The 20,952-nt window shown below is 37.5% G+C and overlaps 1 protein-coding gene across 1 annotated transcript in view; it reads left to right on the top strand.

Moving 5' to 3' along the window:
• MED12L (mediator complex subunit 12L) overlaps positions 1-20,952 on the top strand; it is a 310,414-nt gene that overhangs the window by 87,174 nt on the left and 202,288 nt on the right. Inside the window, exons 11-14 of the mRNA XM_090275855.1 lie at positions 6,873-7,004; positions 11,857-11,983; positions 14,279-14,493; positions 16,918-17,094. Coding sequence (XP_090131981.1) covers positions 6,873-7,004; positions 11,857-11,983; positions 14,279-14,493; positions 16,918-17,094 — 651 coding nt within the window. The remainder of the gene's footprint in view (positions 1-6,872; positions 7,005-11,856; positions 11,984-14,278; positions 14,494-16,917; positions 17,095-20,952) is intronic.

A 20,952-nucleotide genomic window follows, 5' to 3' on the forward strand; every position in this document is an offset into this window, starting at 1 on the left:
GTTCTCATTATAGAAGTTCTTTCTGCTGTTTGTTATACACACAGTGCATGAATACATTCTTGATATCAAGGAGTCCCTTTCAGCCAAAGACTTGGAATCCTGCCCCACTCTTCCTGCTGAGAATGGGGGACTACCCAAGCCCCTGCTGTGGAGCTATTCTCTCAAGTTGACAATTAGATTAGAAGTGTGGCTGGTCCCTAGAGAGGCAGGGCTGAAACCATGGGTGGCAGTGGTTGGTTGGAATGAGATCTGTGTGACGCCCTTGGGAGACTCCCATACCATCATGATGCTCCTTGTGCTTCCAGTGATCTTGTTTCACCTGTGATTGGGAGCAACAGGAAGTATGAGTTTTGGAATTAGGCCTTGTAGTTCTCCCACTTTAGATCTCTCTGCCCTTGGCTCTCTTAACCTCTAAATCTCCATTTTCTTATCTGTAAAATAGGAATAGTGATGTCTATTTCCAAGTTTCTTGTTGAGCTTAGAGATGATGTAAGTAAAACACCCAGTACCTGCTCAATAAATATTTCTTATTATCACTACTTCTACTACATGTGGTTGGAAATTTATAGCTGTTAATATTATTGCCATGATTACATGTTTTAATTTATGCCCAGGGCCGAACTCAGGTTCTTGACCCCCTTGTTTTGGTGCTTTTTCTCTGACCTTAACTGTGTGTGCTATGGCTCAGTTTCTCTCTGTCTTTGTCTCTCCCTCCCTGTTTCTTGTTCTTGTGTATCCTATTTGCCTATGTGTAGTTACAGATAGGGGGTACACACTGTGGGTTGTTCAACATCTTACTACTGTAAAGCACCAGTATAAAAAGCTGCCTGTTGCTGACCCTCGAGTGTTTGGGATGGTGAAATATTTTCTTCAATAGTTCTCAGAGGTACTTTTTTAAAAGTAGTTCTCAGGGGTGTGTCTTACCTTCCTCATGAACATTTGAAGCCAGTAGCTGGAAATCTAATAACCAGGAAGCTATGTTTTGAAAGATGCACATTCCATGGAAGTAAATGTCATTACAGGAAAAGGGAACAGAAAAGTCTGAGGCTGTAAGTCCCAGGGGAGGAAGGCAGAAGAGCCCAGGGCAGCCTGGGGCTCACACAGAAGGCCACTGCATACACTTGGGGGCAGAGGAGGGTGGAGAAGGGTAGAGGGTCAAAATATCCTTCCCAGGTTCTTTTGACATGGGCATTGTTCTGCTTACCTAGTTCATTTTCCCAGAGTTTCACTGTGGCAAGCGTTCCATTAATTAGTTGAGTGATCTTGGACAAGTCATTGGACATCTTTATGCCTTTTTTAAAAATCTGCAAAATGGGGGTTACTGATAATTAGCTTATAGAAAATGAAGATTAAAATAATTCCTAAAAGACATTTAATATTTCAGTCTCTGTAAAGTAAGTAAGCACTCAATAAATATTAATTATCTCTGTTACTGCCACCTTCAGATTTGCCAAGTTACTTTTCTTTGTGACTTTGGAAGTGATTTAGTCCATACTATGTGATTTTACATTTAAAATTTATTAGTTGCAAATGAGACAGTTTACATTTAAGGTCAGAACTTTACATTTTTTTATTTCTGTTGTGTCTGCTTAGGTCAGTTGTGGGTGCAAGGACATTAGTAATAGCTAAAATAAGCAATAAATACTCTAAAAAGCCTATTCTACAAAACAGATATTTGATCAGAATATAAACAATTTTCATTTGGTCAGGTCTAGTCTCCTTTAACACCCAAGAAACATTAAAAAATTTTTTATTTACTTATTTTTAGAGAGAGGGGAAGGGAGGAGATAGAGAGGGAGACATGTCAGTGTGTAGTTGCCTCTCACATGCCCTCAACTGGGGACCTGGCCTGCAACCCAGGCATGTGCCCTGACTGGGAATCAAACCAGGAACCTTTCCGTCTGCAGGCCAGTGCGCAAGCCACTGAGCCACACCAGCCAGAGCCCAAAAAATATTTTATAAGATTGAGAGCACAGAGCAGTATACCCCATGAGTATATGATAGAGTAATTTTTTTCTTATGTTCAGAGAATTTCCTTAAGTCTTCACTGCCTGTCAAAGCTGCGATTCAGAATGTAGCATTAAAGCTGAGGGGAAGGGGTATGACAACTGGTAAGCCCTCCTTGAACCACCCCGGGGCAGGAGGAGGAACAGTACTCCCAGAAGAAATAGGGGTGTGGCTCCTGGGAGAGGGAAGAATGGTGGCAGACATACAGCAGACCTTTTCTGAGGGCTGAGAACTCCCTCTTTTGGAGAGAGAGGACTTGGGATTTACTGCTAATCATGCACCTTTGACCTCTCCTTTTCTGGGTTCACTTGCCAGTGTTTTCCTTCTACCTTTCTTACTTATATATCTTTAATTAGATAATGAAATATCACCATTTACGTGTAGAAAAATAGAAATAAAGGCAAAACAACCCCCCACAAAATTTTTCACTTTTCCACTGCTGGAGACACATTCTTTTGCCTGTGAACCATCGTCATGGACCTTTTTCTCCTGGTAAGGTCACTTTACTTTTACTTGATTTGATCCATTTATGCTCCTTTTTCAGATTTCAGAAGGAATCTTTGTCAGTTCTCTGGGCTGGGATGGAGAGTGTTTTGGTAGCACGCTTCGCTGATGCCTGGAGCACTCATGTCTTTTTACTTTAATATAACATCCTTGGGCTATATTCTCAGAGATTGTATTATTGGAGCAAATAATGTGAACTTTTAAGAGTCTTGTTGTATAATAGAAAATTACATTCAAAAGGGAAATAAATACCAGTTTTTATTCCTACAAAGTGAAGCATGGGAATCTGTTTATATCTAGTGCCTAGAATAGGGCCTGGTAGTGGTAGATGCTCAATATATATCTATTGAATGAATTAGTAAGTAAATGAATGAGTGAGGCGCCTACCAATTTCATGGTACTCTTCTTCAGTGTTTTGTCATTAAACTTTTTTCCAGATTTTTAATTTTGTTTTGTAGCCTCTTATATTTGCCATTTAATCAGTCCTCTGCTCCTGTAATTCTTTGAAACCACAACCATGTTTTCCACTTTTTATGTCTTTAAAACTACTTAGAATTGATTTCCTATTGTTGCTGTAATGAGTTATCAGAAACATAGAGGCTTAAAACAGCGCAGATTTGTTTTCTCATAGTTCTGAAGGTTGTGATCTTACTTGGCTGCAATCTTCCAGAGACTCCAGGGGAGGAGCTGTCTCCTTGCATTTTCCAGCTTGCAGGGCCTTAGCTTGTGCTCCCTCACTCCCTTGTTAAAAGTCAACCGCAGAGCATCTTCAGAGCCTTCCCTGACTGACTCCTGCTTCCTTTGTCACAGTTCTTTCTCCGACTCTCCTCCTCCCTTCCCCTTATAAGCACCCCCGTGATTAGTTAAGGGCCACCCAAATAACCAGGATACCCCCTCCATCTCAAGATCCCTCACATAATCACAGTCCAGAGTCCCTTTTGCCATTTAAGATAACATATTCACAGGTCCTGGGATTAGGATGAGGACGTCTTTGGGAGTGGGGGCCATTATTCTGCCTGCTACGTACTTTATTTTTTCTTTTGTTTATCTCTGTTTTGAAATTTAATTCTTTAAAATCTTAAAAGCTACCTTCTAAAAGAAACATCTAATACTTTACTTCAGTTATCTCTCTGCTCCTGGGAAATATTGTGTTTCTAAGATAATTTTCGTGTCCTTTTTCTGTTCCATCTAAATTATTTACATACATGTGTGTCTGTCCCACTGAATTGCCATCTTGTTGAAGGCAGGGCCTGTATTTAGTCCACATCTTGAACTAGTAATGTACCTCAAATTTTTGCCTTGAGGTTATTATGTGTTAAAATAATATTTATTTAATAAGTTTCATTTAACAATTATTGGTTGTTTAAAGCAAATTAGTTTAATGTTTTTAGGATGAAAATGCATTTCAGCTTGCATATCTGAAATCATGATGTCCTATTGACAGAGAGTTAATTTGTAAAATAGCATCTGACAAATGGAAACCAGCTGCTAATAATTTCTAACAGTTGATTGGTGCAGAGCAATGCGGAAGGGTACAAGGCATTGGTATGTGGGGACCATGAGCCATGGATGTCTGCTTGAATGTATCTGGTGGGACGTACCCTGGAATGGTGTTGTGAGAGTCACATAAGCAAAATAGTCTCATTATTTTTGATAATGAGTGGTAAATCCACTTAAAACGTGGACCAAAACTTCATAGTAAATAGGGAAAAAAGGATTGAATGTGATGTTATTTTGAAAAATAATGCTAAAATCATAAAAATTTATTTTGTAACTAAGATTTTTAATAATAAAGAGCTAATGAAAGGCTTTTATTACTTAAGTATATAAATATGTAATTACTCATATTGCAGAGATAGCTTGCTTTCAAGTTGCTATAATATGACCTGATTAGTGTACGTTTGCCATAAAACCTCTTGTTCTGACATCTTCCTGTTTCTTTGAAAATTGGCACAGAACCTGCCTATTCCTGCCGCCCCACTCCAGTGTCCTAAGGAAAGAGTGACATTATTTGGCAGGTTGATTTTTCAGAAAGGAGTGGGCTTCACATTGTTGGCATCTGGACAGTATGGGAAAATACTTTTTGGTTGAAAACAATTGAAAATGTATAACTTGTTAGGAAGTTATTGATAGGAAGACAGGAAAATTTCTGTAATAAAGTTTTGAAAACTCAGTATTTCAGCAGCATTTTCCTTTGATTTTTAAGATTTCCTTAATTCCTAGCAATCACAAATTGAGACTACAACTGCAGGTAGATTGCAGGCCTGTCTCCACGTTAAGCTCTCAGATGTCTGTAAGCTGGGACAGACAGATGCTCACCGCCTTTGGGATACGGCAGGTGCAGACTCTTGAGACTTGATTATGTCCTCCTCTATCCTATCAGAAACAGCTTGTTGCTTTATGATTAGTTTTCTTTCCTGCTTTTCCCACTACAAGGTGAACTTCTTGAGAACAGGGACTGGATCTTTTAAACTGCTGTTTCCCAGCAAGTGCATTCTCATGAGTACTTCATAGCTTTTGGAAGTGAATTGACTCCTTCCTAGAATTTGTCTTCTAGCATATTACTCTAAACCAGTGGTCATATCTGGATGAGTTAAAAAGAAGTCTTTTCCTTTATATGTTCTTTTATGTATACACCTGTAGGTCAAGCAGAGTCTATTGCTTAAATTGGGTAAGTCAACTATTTTGTAGCATATTTTCACAGGAGTTTTACGATGCAGAGGAAAGTAAAAAATTGTGTGAATGAGGATATGTTGTACATTACTTACTGGTTCATTTATTAAAAACTGGTGGCAGTATTTTTAGGGTAACTTTTTTTGTTCTCTTAAGTATTCTAAATGTAAGCATGTGTTGCTTCACTGGACTGGCTGTTATATTTTTCTCTTCTCTGGATTAGATTTAATCCAGGCAGGAATTCCTCCCAGTTCATTTTCTTTTTATAAATGTTATGTTCCATCTTTGTATATTTTAATTGAATTATTTCTCTTGCTTTAAATCAAGAGACCCAGGGCTCCTTTAGAAATATCTATCCTAGAAAACTTATTTTTTGTTTTGTTTTGTGGTGAGTCAAGATGTTTTTAATGAAATTTAGCATAGGATGGGTAAAAATCTTGGGATAAACTGATTTTTATGATCTGAATTATTTACTAGTGTCTAAAAGCTGGTTAGGGATTCTTATCCTGAAGTTCTTGGATATCTTCTCCGAGTTCACAAATCTGTAACGTGCTAAGAGTGTGTGTGTGTGTGTGTGTGAGAATACATGCCTATATACAAGGGTTGGCAAAAGTGGGTTTAGTTTTGAGTATGAGAAACAGTTTATTTTATTATTATTATTTATTTTTGTATTATATGTTTTCCATAAAAACAACTGTCAACCTACTTTTGCCAAGCATTGTATATTCTTCCAGGAAATGTACTCACAACAATCATAACCTTAATTGAGCCTATGGATTTTAAAACATTAAGAATATCTCATACAGCATATGTGTTAACACTGACTACCTTTTTCTTTTGGCATAGTGTTTATACAGTTGGGAAAATATTAAAAACTTGCAATTGATCTTCCAGTGGTTGGCATTGATCTTCTAAGAGGAAAGCCCAGATTGCATAGAAGGATGATGCCTCTGCTGACTTCCCATTAATTCATGTGACTTGGGTCCCTGTGACTTCTCTTTGACTCCTCTCATCCTCAGTCTGTGGGGCCTATTGATGGGCCTTGGCAGCTCCAGCTCACAGCTCTGGTGGCAGTGCTGGGCCCCACATCAACCCAGGCCGCTGTCATTAGTTAACTGTATCTGCCTTTAATTTTTGTTTCATTTTGATATTTTTTGGCTGTCATTTTCTATGTTTGTTGTTTCTGTTGCAGTGGGTCTTTGATTAGCAGCCCCCATACCCCCCCCCCTTGGTTTCTTTCAGTTTCTCATTGGACTGGGCTATTTGATAACCCAGCTATGAGTGAGGGCCTAAGGGGGTCAACAGTGGAGTGAAGTGCCTGGGCTTTATAACAGCTGTTCTCGATAATCCGTGGTCTGTTTTCCTTTCTGTTGGCTTTTGAAATTGAGTTCTGGAAAACTTATAGGGCTAGGTTATGATCCTGTGTAAGTGAAGGGTTATGCAATTCTGATTCTCTTGGAATTGTCACAATTCACTTGTCCTAAGTAAATGATTTTCTTCCTTATGACTGAAGTTTTACTCTTTATATTTCAATTGCAAAAGATATGGAAACACTTTGTAAAATGACTATAATAAACTATAATAAAAAAGCTTTCAAGCTTTGGATAATTGTATTGCTTGCTTTTCCTGACTCTCATTGGGTGACTGTTTCATTTGACTGGCTGGCACCCCTTTCTCTTGGTCATTAGGCTGCCCCCAACGATGAAGCAGTGGTGACACTATTGTGTGAGTGGGCTGTGAGCTGCAAACGGTCAGGCAAGCACAGGGCGATGGCTGTTGCAAAACTCTTGGAGAAGAGGCAAGCGGAGATCGAGGCAGAGGTAGGTCATTTTCTTTCTACTTGTTGAATGCCATCATTTAAAAATAATATTTTGGGACGGTTTCTTTTTTCTTATCCTCATTATGCTATTTATTTTTTCAAAAAAAAAAAAGAATGTACAAATTTAAGAACTTCATAGTAGGCTCCTCTAAGTTAATAAAGCCAATATGGTATTCTCTCACTTACTGTGGGTATTACGTTCTAGACCCCCGGCGATATGTGAAAACCCACGAAATAGGGATCTTATATTTATTTTAGTATTTATATATATTTTAAGGCCTTATAAACCCTTCCCACACACTTAAAAACCATTTCCAGTCCCTTATTAACCTTTCTCACTCCCTTGTTAACCTTTTCCACACTTTCATAAACACTACTTATGTTCTTAAACATATTATACACTCTTAAAACCAACGTAACTTTAATAACATACATATACAGTACTGCAAAATCCTGCGATATAGCGAAAAATCCACAATAAGTAATTAAATATAATATTTTTTAAAATCCTGTGATACAGTGAAGCCGTGATAAGTGGACTGCAATATAGAGAGGGACTACTGTAGTTTATATACTGGACTAACATAATTATCTTTTGAAATAAAACTTTTAATATCTAAGAACAAAGAAATCTCCCTTTGGGAGGTTAAGATACATATATACACACATGTGCATATATATTTTGTATTACTCTCTGTGAATATATTTATGTGTTATGAAATATAAAGCCACACAATATTTTAGTGAAACCAGAAATACTTTGTGCCTATCAAATTATAGATACTAATTTGTATTATTTTTTGAGATTGTGTTCTGGCCTCAGAAGTAGATTATAAAGCTAACTTCATAAACATTAGCTTTTGTTGCAGGGAAAATTTTTCAGTGAGCCTTGTTTTGTGCCAGTGAGATTCAGCAGGGACTGCTCTGGAGAAGGTGTGTGTAATCTGATCAGGCCCTGTCATCTCTCACCTGGATACCTGAAGGGCCCTCTACTTGTCTCTCTGTAGCCAGAGCCATCCTTTCAAAATGGATACAGATTGCATTTCCCTCTCACTAAAACTCTGTGATGGCTCCTTATTATGTGGCCCACGGAGTCACATGAGCTGCCCTGCCTGCCTTTCCCACCTCATCTCCCACTTTTCTCCCCTGAGACACACCCAGCTCAAGCTGCCTTGGTCTTCCTGTCCCCCTGTCACTCCAAACTCACCTTTTATCTTTGACTCTTTGCTCTTACTCTTCCTTCTGATAGCACATTCTGCTCCCCAATTCTTACATGACCATTTTCTTTCTACCATTCTTATTTCTGAATGTGTCACTTTCTTTGTAGCATTCATTCCTGGTTCAACATGTGTCACCTCCTCAGGAAGATCTTCCATGTGCCACCGTATCTACAGTTAATGGCACCCACCGCCCCTTACTCACTCTTCTCACATCACTCTACTCTACTTTCCTCACTGGCATACTGTTTAATATCTGCCTCTCTCGAATGTAAGCTGGACAACAGGGACTTTGGCCCCCAGAATAGTGCCCAGTACACAGTAGATGCTCAGAAAATGTTGCATGAATGGATGAGCACTCAGCTGGCTCTCTGTTACTGATAATGCACCCACTTCCTGTGAAGCTATTAAAAAATGAAATAGGAAGATTTTTTTCATTAAAATCTCTGTTGGGAAATCACTGTTTTAGATACAGAAGATTACGTTGAAATTGGGGCTTGAAGATATTTATGTTAAGGTGTAAAACATGAGCCTATTTTACAATGTGCAAATTAGGAAAAGTGTTTCATTCTTTTTTTCCTACACATTTATGAATCAGTAAAGACTATTCTACAGTGAATTGCAATGATTAAACTTCAGTAACTAAAGTTGAATTTCTCAGATTTTATCGTTGCTTTTGGATCATTGTTGTCATTCCCCCCCCTTCCCTCTGTGTGTCCCAGAACACACACCCACACACTTTCAGATGACGTTCACACATAGATTACATTGTAATTTTAATAGGTATAAATGTATTCTTTCAGAGGTGTTTAACATAATTTCTAATAAATGTCATCATTTCAAAATTTGACTTTTGTGAAGAGAGGATGGCTTGGAGAAATACCTTAATGTAATAATTAGTATCTTAACATTAAAGAATAAGGATTAAAAGGATGTTGAGAAGAATGGAAAACAAGGATCTGATTGCTTCTAAACAGTTTCTTTTCTAGTCTTCTAGTAAGTTCTGTCTAAAGAATACAGAAGTTGAAGAACTTCTCTAACTGGATTTCTGTTTCATGAACTGTGAAGATTCACAGAGTTTTTGAGAGATCTTATTGGTTAAATGTGATGAATAAGTGAAAGGCTCTTATTGGAGGAATTCTGTCAGCTTTCTCATTTGACACCATGCTGACAAATGTACCCAGCTGACAAAAACAAACACAAAAGACTCAAACTCAATAATACATGCCCTAATGTTTCTTTTTAAAAATGTGTTTTATTGATTATGCTGTTACAGTTGTCCCAATTTTTCCCCCTTTGCCCCCTCCACCCAGTAACCCCTTTCCCTCTAGCAATTCCCACCCCTCTTAGTTCATGTCCATGGGTTGTGCATATAAGTTCTTTGGTTTCTCCATTTTCTATACTGTACTTAACATCCCCCTCTCTATTTTGTTTAAACCAATTATGCTTCTTAATCCCTGCACCATATTCCCCATTCTCCCCTTTCCCCCTCCCAGCTGGTAACCCTCCAAATGATCTCCATATTTATGATTCTGTTCTTGTTCTGGTTGTTTGCTTAGTTTGTTTGTTTGTTTTAGATTCAATTGTTCATAGTTGTGAGTTTGTTGCCATTTTAATGTGCGTAATTTTGATCTTTTTCTTAAATAAGTCTCTGACATTTCATATAATAATGGCTTGGTGATGATGAACTCCTTTAGATGCACTTTATCTGCCCTTCCATTCTAAATGACAGCTTTGCTGGTTAGAGTAATCTAGGTCGTAGGTCATTGCTTTTCATCACTTGAATACTTCTTGCCAGTCCCTTCTTGCCTACAAAGTTTCTTTTGAGAAATTAGCTGATAGTCTTAGGAGAACACCTTTGTAGGTAACTCTCTGCTTTTCTATTGTTGCTTTTAAGAGTCTCTCTTTATCTTTAACCTTTGACATTTTAATTATGATGTGTCTTGGTGTGGTCCTCTTTGGTTCCATCTTGTTTGGGACTCTCTGTGCTTCCTGGATTTGTATGTCTATTTCCTTCCCCAAATTAGGGAAGTTTTCTTTTATTATTTTTTCAAATAAGTTTTCAACTTCTTGCTCTTCCTCTTTGGGTGTTGGTACTTTTGGAAATGTCTCAGAGCCTTCTTCTACTATCTTCATTTTTTTGAATTCTTGTTTCTTCTTGCTGTTCTGATTTAATGCTTACTTCTTCCTTATGTTCCAAATCATTGATCTGAATCCTGGCTTTCTCCCCTTCACTATTAGTTCCCTGTAGGTTTTTCTTTATTTCACTTAATGTAAACTTCATTTCTTTCTTCATGTTGTTGCTGTACTCAGTGCGTTTTTTGAGCATCCTGATCACTAGTATTTTGAACTCTGCATCTGATAGGTTGATTATCTCTGTTTCATTTAGTTCTTTTCCTGGGATTTTGTTCTATTCTTTTCATTTGGGCCATATTTCTTTGTCTCCCCAATTGGGCAGCCTCTCTGTGTTTGTTTCTGTGTAGTAGGTAAGGCTGTTTTGACTCCCTATCTTAGTAGCATGACCTGTTGTAGAAAAGGCACCTGTAAACTGTGTGGGATGCAGTCTTTGGTAATCTCCAGAGTGGGGCAACCCGCTTTACTGCATTTTGGCTCTGAGGTGGGGGGAAGGCTTGGAGAAGGGATAATGCTGCTTTGGTTCTGGAGGTTTGCCTGGCACTTGCCCCATTTCCAGGCACTTCACCCACTCCCTGTATGTGAATGGCGCCCTTCCAGCTGTTGCCCTGGTGCTGAATCCCAGAGTGGGTGGGTTTATGCATGTTTTAAGACTGTGCGGGCCCTTTAAGCTGAGTCTCCTGAAAATCCAGCAGTTTCTTCTGCCACCCGAACCCCCATTGGTTTTTAAAGCCAGAATTTATCTTCCTGACTCTGGAACCCTAGGCTGTGTATTGGCCTGGTGCTGGGATTGCCCACTCCCAAGGTATCTCCCAGTTTTTTATTTTCATCTACCACCAGTGAATGTGGGACTGCTTGTTCTGCTGCCACTGCCACTGCCTCCTCACCTCCCCGCCTGTCTCTGTGTCTCTGCCCTTTCCACTCCTCCACCTGCATGAATGTGGCTTGTTTACATCCTTGGTTGTTGGACTTCCATACAGTTCAGTTTTCTGACAGTTCTGGATGTTATTTGTTTTGAGATTTAGTTGTAATTCTCTCTGGTTACAGGAGGAGGGGAAGTGTGTCTACCTATGCCTCCATCTGGACTGGAAGTCCCACCCTAAGGTTTCTTAGTGGGAATACAATTAAACATGAGCTATATAAAAATGAAGACACCTCAAATTACTTTGAGCAATTTGCACGGGGATAATGAGTAGTTTCTTTTGTACTATGTTGTATAGTCAATGGATACTCATACAGTACCATGAAGAGGTTATAATTAATATGAATAATATTTTCCAGGGATGTTATTTGAACTCATTTGAATTGTTCTGGGGTAGTTTTCTCAACTTTTAGAAATTATATTTACCTACTGTGCATGGCCCACAAACATAGATAGAAATCTTAATTAATTTAACATTTTATCTGGGAAGTTAATGTTAATAAGAGACTAACAAATTCATGACCCACTGTGACTATACTTGTCTTCTATAATTAACTGTGCTTGTTTATTTTTAATCCTAGAGATGTGGGGAATCAGAGGTCTTAGATGAGAAGGAGTCCATTTCTTCATTGTCCTTTGCTGGATCTAGTTTGCCTGTTTTCCAGAATGTTCTGCTGAGGTTTTTAGATACACAGGCCCCCTCATTATGTAAGTAAAGTTCTTTGCTTCTAGATATTAAATAAGGGAATGACCCCCTTTACTTGAACTAATTCTTCTTTTTCTTATTTGTATCTCTGTTTTAAAGATTTTATTTATTGATTTTTAGAGATAGGGGAAGGGAGGGAGAAAAACATGAACATGAAAAAGAAACATTGATTGGTTGCCTCTCGCGTGTGCCCCGATCAGGGACTGTACCTGCAACTCAGGCATGTGCCCTGATCAGGAATCGAACTGGCGACCTTTCTCTTTGTGGACTGATGCCCAATCAATGGAGCCACACTGGTCCGGGCTCTTACTTGCATTTTATCAAAAGTTCTTGACATTGAACATAATGTATATTTTATTGGGCAAAATTTTGTGGCATGTTTTCATTGGAGACTTTTGTGAAATTTTAAAATCAGGTGAACATTAAAGGCTTAAAATTTTGTAGAGTAAAATATAAAGCACCTCCTTCCTTTATTTTTAAATGGAGTAATTTTCCTGTGGTAGATCTTCCTTACCAAAATAGAGGAACTAAGGCCTTGTGATGTTTCACTATATACTGTGATTTGGAATTTTCTCTTTTGAAACCATTTTCTAAATTCCTTATTGTCTAATTCGGGATCTTAAAAAGTGAATAGGTATCGGGGTGGAGTGGGAATCAACAATACTTTATGACCAGGTCCTAGATACAAGGAAATTATCTATAAAGATGGCTGGCTGTTTGCCAGCTCTCTTGGATGTTTGCGTCATCTTGCATTCTTCTGTCTTTTTTTCTGTAGTTGGTGGGAAGTTGAGGGTTTTGGGAATAAACAACCACCCAGTGGATTTATACTGTGGGTGGACTCTAAAAAAAAAATCATGTGTGTGAGTTAAGTGTGCTTAATCTTATTCTGAGGCTTTTATATGTCAAAGTACATATAGCAGGGACGGTCTTAAATAGTGACAGAACAACAGAAAAATGGCCAAAAGTGGAAAGTGATAGAAAGAGGAGAAAAAGAGTGGAGGGGAGGGAAAGGGAGATATTTGTGGAGAAGAAAGAGGTAAAGCAGCAAGAAATAGTACTGCTTCCAGTTCCTCGGAGAAGGGCCTCGTTTAGGGTCAGTGAGGCCTGGGGGTGAGGGTCTTCTAGTTATTTGGTGGCCGGTGTAGGTGAGCAGAAGAGACAGAGTGAGAGTCAAGCTGATGGTTGGAATGTAGGGAACAGTAATGAAACAGGGAAAATAAAGCAGGAAAATGAAAAGACAGAAGCGATGCCAGATAGAAAATATATTGTCAGCATAGGCAATTAGCAGCTCTAACTGATCTTGTGTCCTGCAGGAGGTACAACATTCGCTGTTTGCTCTCCTCGTTCTGGCTCACTCCTGTTCTCTCTTTGGGAAGAAGTTCCCACCTCTACTCATTTGTGGGTTCTGGAATCCCACCTCTATGCCTTTGTTGGTTCTGGATCTCGCTTTCTGTCTGTAAAAGCTATTTGGTTTCTCTATAGAAGGTGCTGTCATTTGAATTTGGTGGTGGGTGAGAGCAAACATTTAGGCTTAAGTTTTAGGGAACTGAGTTTCATGTTCTCTGGATCTATCTGTTTGTCTCTGTGTTTGTGAGGGTGATGGGACCAGGGACTGAGCTTTGCAGGCTTAGTCTTAACATATTTTAACCCCTCAAAGTACAGATATGAAGCTTTAGAGTGCAGTTATAGTATTAAAAGTCATAATGTAAATTAAATAGATTGGTTATGAATTTAAAAAAAGACTGGAGTGCTCCGGTTTGTACTTTTTTTATTTCATTTTTTCTTTTCAGTGGATCCCACTTACTTTTTTTTTTTTTTTCCAAATAGCATTTGAATTGTGGTTCTATTATGAAATCTCCTTTAAAATAGTTCACAGCATACCATACAAGTACATAGACACACTCAAACTATAAAAAAGTCACGAGCAGTTTTACTAATAAAATCAGGGGACAACAGTTTAGACCTCTTTTTTTTTTAAACCTGATTTTTTTTTGTGTTTATATTATTATTTAAATGGTCATTCATTTTCCAGGGATCACTATCTTTAAACTTGAAATTGAACTTAGCATACTGGATAGTATTTTTCAATTACAGTGGGACAGTCAGAACCTATGTGCCATTTGTGTACAAAACAGATAGTGCCTCATAAAAAATTTTCCAGTGATCTCTTATTTTGTAATAAAATAATTATGGAAAGTGGTGAACATATTGTTAAGCCTTAGCGATTTTTTAAAATTTGTTTTTTATTTTAATGGGTTCAGAGGGACTGAATTCCTGACTGAATTGTTTCTTTCTAGCGGATCCAAACAGTGAATGTGAAAAGGTAGAGTTCGTGAATCTGGTGCTGCTTTTCTGTGAATTCATCCGACACGATGTCTTTTCTCACGACGCATACATGTGCACCCTCATATCTCGAGGAGACTTGTCAGTCACTGCCTCGACACGGCCACGGTCGCCAGCAGGAGAAAATGCTGATGAACACTATACAAAGGACCATGATTTGAAAATGGAGGTATGGCCCTGAGAGAGGTGTGCCTGCTCCACCCCATGCCCCCAGAATCTGTGGGGACCCACTCTCAGAAGGGTTATTTTGTGATAGAATGGTGATCACTTTTTAATTGTATTCTCTTATTGCAAAGCTCATTTATCTCTATGCTCCACTTACAAAAACAATTAGACTATAATTTACATCTTCTAGAATTTTCTTTTCGATCCTCTAAAACTATTAATGAAAAGATTTGACAAGCCATAAATTTTTTTTTGGATTGGAATTATATACTTCCAGTTTTATGTATTTCTGATCCCCAGTTTTTCTTTTTTGTTGTGCCTTAAAGTCAGACTTGTTTTGGCCTTAAAGACCTGGCTCAGTTTTCATTCTTCCCCAATGTGTATTGTTCATTACTTGTATCACTCTTTTATACATGATGGGAAATCCTGTTTTAGTCTTAATGCATCATATTTTCATTTCAATTAATTAAAAACTTAATCTCTATTTTTCAAATGCTTTAAAATTGTTCTTTCCAACAAATTATTTTATGCTGTATGACTTTACAATTTTCTACCATTTTCTGGCATTTTGGACATTGTTCCAGATGCTTATGGAAATATTCAAGACCAAAAAAAAAAAAAAAACCAGAAACAAACTAAGAAACAAAAAACTCCTATGGAGTTGGTGATGGAAAATAGTAGAAAATGGTGAGAGATTGTTGCAGTTCCTTAAAAATAAAGCCTCATATGGTTCTATGAGAGTTTAAGCATATAATATTATATTTATTAAACAGTGGCTATACTTATTTAAGAACCTGATATTAGAATTGCACACATTGGTTTATAGTTTATACTCTTAAGATTTGGGACTAAATTAGTACAAGGATTTAAAAAAAATTATTTCTTTAATATGAATACTTTTGTTTCTAAATTTGTCCACAGTATAAGTTATGTAGGGTAAAAAAAAAAAACAAAGAAACTAAAGTTACTTTACCTGTTTAGGCTTTTTCTATGTTTCTGATTTTTCTTTTTTATTCTTGGATATCAAGGTATTTTATATCTTAGGTTTTTCTTATTAAGAAAAGTTGATGAGCATGTGACTGAGAATAGCCCAAAGAAGGAAATTATGGTCAGTTTGTTTTTATCAGGAAGTTTGCATGCTCTTCCCTTACAGTATGAAAGTTTAAATCTTTCTCATCATGAGGACAAAGAGTGTGACTTTGCCAAGCAGTGCATGCCTTAAAACTTCTTAATGTTGGAAAAAAAATGCTAGGAGAAAATAAGACATAGGGTGGTTAAAATGTTGTACTGTCGTGTTTTAGCTTCAGTTTCTTAACTATAAAATTTACACTGTGACTTTCTTTCTCTGGCAATTATCAGGAACAGACTATTATGGCACATATGGGCATTGACTCAGGAACTACTAATATTTTTGATGACGTAGACAAGAGTGACTTTAAAACTGACTTTGGTTCGGAATTTCCAGTAGGTTCAACCTTCAAATTCTTACTACTTAAAAAAAAAATTTTTTTTTAATTGTTCTATTACACTTGTCCCAATTTTCCCCCTGTTGTTCTCCATTGTCCCCGTCCCCCCAACAGTCAATCGCACTGCATTGTCCCTCTCACCCCCTCCCTCCCCCTCCTCCCACTTGCCTCCATCCTTTTGTACTGAAATGACCGTGTCTGTGTGATGTAAATGTGACTTCCCCTTACTCTGTCCTAGGGCACAGTTCATCGTCTTTGCAATTGTCTCCTTTTAGTTCATCCTCCTTTGGGCTGCATTGCCTCCTTTGGGAATTACAACTCTCCTGTCTTCCTAGTTAACTGCCAGTGACTCTTGTTCATTTTGAGATCATCATCTCTCAGGAGTAAAGGGGTGCAGTAGTTTCATCATGACAGTTCATGTTGATTTGCTGTGTATCTGTTTAGCTTCTAAATAATAGCTTTCCTGGTTCTGGACTTACTATACATTCTTTTACTTTATCTAAGTGTAATTATGTGTTCTTCCTCATTGATCTGAATGAGTAACTCTTAATAAAAATTTTTTGATTTAGGGTATAGACTAAAACCTTTCTGTTTGTTCATTAGCTTTGTTAGTTAATTATTCCTGTGTTTTTGTAGGAAATGTAGCCCTAAGAGGAAAACACTTACCTATCATCTGATTTTGTCTCTAGTCCTCCAGGAAATGTAGCTGTGCCTGTTTCTTATGTGTGTGGGTTTCATTGTCTCATCGTCAAAATGGGTGATGGTGGTGCCAGCCTCCTGGTGATCAGAATATGAAGTTTGTGGAAATTAACAAAATTTCTGTGTATACTTCGTTCAGTGGTTAAATAAGGAAAAGATCCTGTATGAGTGTCTTGTGTGTTAGACACTCTGGTATGCAGCACTGGGTTTTGGCTTCACTCTCTTTCATTTACAATCTCCATCATTTGTTTTACATGACTTAGATTTTTTCTCCCATGCCTGGGGAGTCCTGTGAGAATGCCAACCCTTCCCTGGGCAGAAGGATGTCGGTTAATGGGGAGAAGAGGCTGAAGAGAGAAAAGCCGAGAGAGCTGATTTTTCCATCTAATTATGACCTCCTGCGACACCTGCAGTATGCAACACATTTTCCCATACCTCTGGTAAGTCATCATCGCTTCAGTCAGTTGACAACCTGATTATTTCATTATAGGGTCGTTAACCACTGACTATTCAACTACTTGCCTGAGTAATACATATGATAGCAGGTGAGTGCTTGCATTCATTGCTACTTTTGTTATAATAATTCTGATCATATTGCTTATGCACTGATATAATCCAAACTTGGGTTGTGATACTACAGGCTGACTAGATTTAACAGAATTTTCTATATTAGTATCCTTTTATCAAGAACTTTTGAGTCACTGCAAGTAATGTCTAAATTTGTTTTCCTGCTTCAATTTGAAACTGATTTATTCAGTAGCATTTATGTGCACTGTATTCTGGTAGGTACTTCTGGTATTATGCAGATGAATAAGAATTTGGGGGCACAGGAAAGATGAATAAGATAGGAGGAGACAGATATCTGCACAATGACAAGCATTGAATTAAGTGCAATAATTGAATGAAAACCCAGTTGCTCACCAGAAGGTGAACCATTTGACATTCTTGGGTCTCTTCCACTCTGTGAGAATATGTATTGAGAAGTTGGTTAGGGCTTCATAGAAGAGGTTGTATATGAGATGGATTTGGATTTTGACCTGTTGAATTTAAGAACTGGGCAGCATGTGGGAAATACGTGCCAGGAAATTTAGTGTCTGAGTCATAAAGAGTGATATGCTTTATTTTAAAGGGAAACAAGTTTAGTTTTTTACCATTGGTGGTGAAGCTTGGGCCAATATCTGTAAATGTTTTTATTCTCAGGTTCACTGTTATTTTTCCTAGAATTTTATTTTGTATAACTTTAATGAGTACTTTTCATTAAAGACTATTATTACTATTTTAACAAAAATGAATTGTGAAGTATAATGTTATTTCATGGATGTCTTTGAGGAGTTTTGATCTGCAAACTAAATGCTGTTTTACATTTGTTTATTTTTTTGTTATTTTGGAATTTCCTCTGAAATGACTTTTAAACTCACTATACCCATGGTATTTTTCCCCTTATTTTAATTAAGAACTCCCTTTTTGGTGTTAATTTTTCTACGTCCAGGGCTATAATTCTTTTTTGTTTATCATTGGCTAAGTCGATCAACATTTTCAGGTGCTTATGTGTGTCACACATTTTTGATATAATGGAATAATCTTACAGTACAGGGCAGCAGAAAGAGTAGCCTGGTGTTTTAGAGATGTGTCCTGAAGAATTCATGGATGAACTATCATGATATCTGGAATTTGTTTTAAAATAGAATCAAAACGGGAAGGGGAGGGGAATGGAAGTGCAGAGTTTAGTTAACAGAAATGCATCAATGTTAATTTTCCAGTTTTGACAAATGTATCATAGTTACATAAGGCATTACCATTAGAGCAAACTTGGATGAAAGGTATATGGGGACTCTGTACTATATTTGTACTTTTCTTATAAATTTTATATTACTTCAAAATAAAAAGTTTATTGAAGAAAAATGGAGAGGGGAAATGAAGCAAATATGGCAAAATGATGAAAATGGTTGAAATTGGTTGAACTTGATTGAGGGTTCTGTGTTCTTCTCTTGGGTAAGCAGAGCTCTGCAGGTCTCCCTCTTCCATGTGTCTTGGTGTCAGCACTACCCAAGCACGGACTTCTTTATCCTTTTGTTCACGTGATCCTTAGCTACACAGTCATTTACAGCATTTAGTATTCTAAAGACTGTCCACTTCCTTGGAGGAAAGAAGATGAATGATTTCTAATAACTAAGTGTCATGATGAATTGTGACATAATTCAACTGTATTGAAATCATGAAAAGAACTTCTTGGACATCGATGTGGTAGGATATACTTAATAACCTTCCATCACCACTTGCCCTAATACCCCTTTACTGGGGGTGTAATTTAGAATAAGCCATCAGTAAAGGGAAATAAAAGTACCTATATACTAACATAAGATTGACATTAGGCATGCTGTAGAGTCTGAGTCTCTTCCTTACTAAAAAAGGAAAATTTGACTAGCTTCTCAGGCATATGAGGAGAATATAAGAAAATGACTTTTTATAAAAGATTTTATTTATTTTTAGAGACAGGAAAGGAACAGAGAAAGAAAAGGAGAGAAAAGTTGATGTGAGAGAAACATTGATCAGTTGCCTCTTGTACGCACCCTAACTGGCGACCAGACCTGCAACCCAGGCATGTGCTCTGACCAAGAATCGAACCAGCGACCATTCACTTTGTGGACCAACCCACTGAGCCACACCAGTCAGGGAAAAACTATGACTGTTAAGAAAGGTTGCCCCCCCCCAACCCCCTCTCTCTAAGATGAGGCCCTATTAAGTGAAGGCCAAGGCAAGAGGACTAAAGGGGGCTTAACAAAAAGATTCTGGGGAAAAACAAACAAACTAGTTTTATGTTTGCTCTTATAGGAATAATGTCTTGATCTGCCCATCAGTAAAAGCATGTCTTAGACTATATACAAGCACAGGTTCTAGTTTACAGGCATTACAGCCTGTAACCTAGTAACTCTTTTATACCCTGTTGGTGCCAGGTCTGTGATGCTGATGGGGTTCCTAGTGCTGCCACTGGCTACCTAGAATTTGTTCGGTACTTACCATGCTGTGAGTGCAATAGGCACTTTTTTTGTGCATTTTCTCTTTTATTATTCTTTTCAGAAAATGTATTTATGAAATTAGACAGGAGTTATCTTGGGTCAGGCTTTAGAAAAGAATTCTTCTCAATGCAGATCTAAAAATGATTCTGGAATCAAACTTTTTTTGTTAGCTTCCAGGAACACCATTTCTTAATCATTTCAACTAATGTTAGTGGGTTACTGGTTGTTTTAATATGAGCATTTCCTATTGAGATGAAAAGACCCACAAAATCTTGTATATGCTTGTTTAAACTTTCTAATTTTCTCTCTAAATAAGTCCTTTATTTCACCATCTGTTGAATTTTTTTTCTGCATTGCTGGCAGTAGAGAGATCAAGGGTATGACCCTGGGAGCTACTCACCCAACACTTCAGTCTGCTGGCCCCACTTGGCTTCAGACTCATCTCCACGATCTGAGCAGTACCAATCAAAGTAGCACCACTGTGTTCCTAACAAGGCCTGGCTGTGTGGAGCCGGCATGTCTATTTTAAGACTATTTGGCTTGTTCTATTTTTTCCATAGCTTTAATGTGAGTTTCTACTTCCAAAACAGTAGTTTTAGCAGTTAGTATAATTTAACAGCTCCCCTTGAAAATGTTATAAGGTCTATTTCAAATTACTACAATGTAAAAATAATCACTGGATTTGTCATTACTAACACTAGGAAGTCTCTATTCATAACTTTCAAGTAGAATATAAGTATATAGAGTACATTAAAAACTACCCATGTATTTCTAAGCCTTTTTGGAAGTAAAACTTTTTGGTTGTCAGAAAACAATTAGATGTTAAAAAACTGGAGTAGTGAACTAAGAGTTTACTTTCTTTGAAGTGGTAGATTAAAAATAAATCAGGCTCAGGTGATTCATGTAAAAAGGTAAGTTGGCTTTTCTTGTTGTTTTGTTTTTTAAGTGATCTAAAGGGCTTAAATTGTGTTGCTGAAGGGGTTTATGGCAACTTATATAGAGTTTATAGTTGTCCCTTGAACAGTGAGGAGGTTAGGGGCACTGACCCCCTCACGGTAAAAATTCTACATATAACTTTGACTCCCCCAAAACTTAGCTACTAATAGCTCACTGTTGACTGGAAAATTATGATTACATCAACTGTTGATTAACACATATTTTGTATGTTTTATGCATTATATGCCGTATTCTTATAATAAAGTAAGCTAGAGAAAAGAAAATGTTATTGAGAAAATCATAAGGAAGAGAAAATATGTTTATAGTACTATACATATTTATTGA

Source organism: Furipterus horrens, unplaced genomic scaffold (genome assembly GCF_987537825.1).
Source record: "Furipterus horrens unplaced genomic scaffold, mFurHor1.1.pri manual_scaffold_1, whole genome shotgun sequence".
In the NCBI taxonomy this organism is placed as follows: Eukaryota; Metazoa; Chordata; class Mammalia; order Chiroptera; family Furipteridae; genus Furipterus; species Furipterus horrens.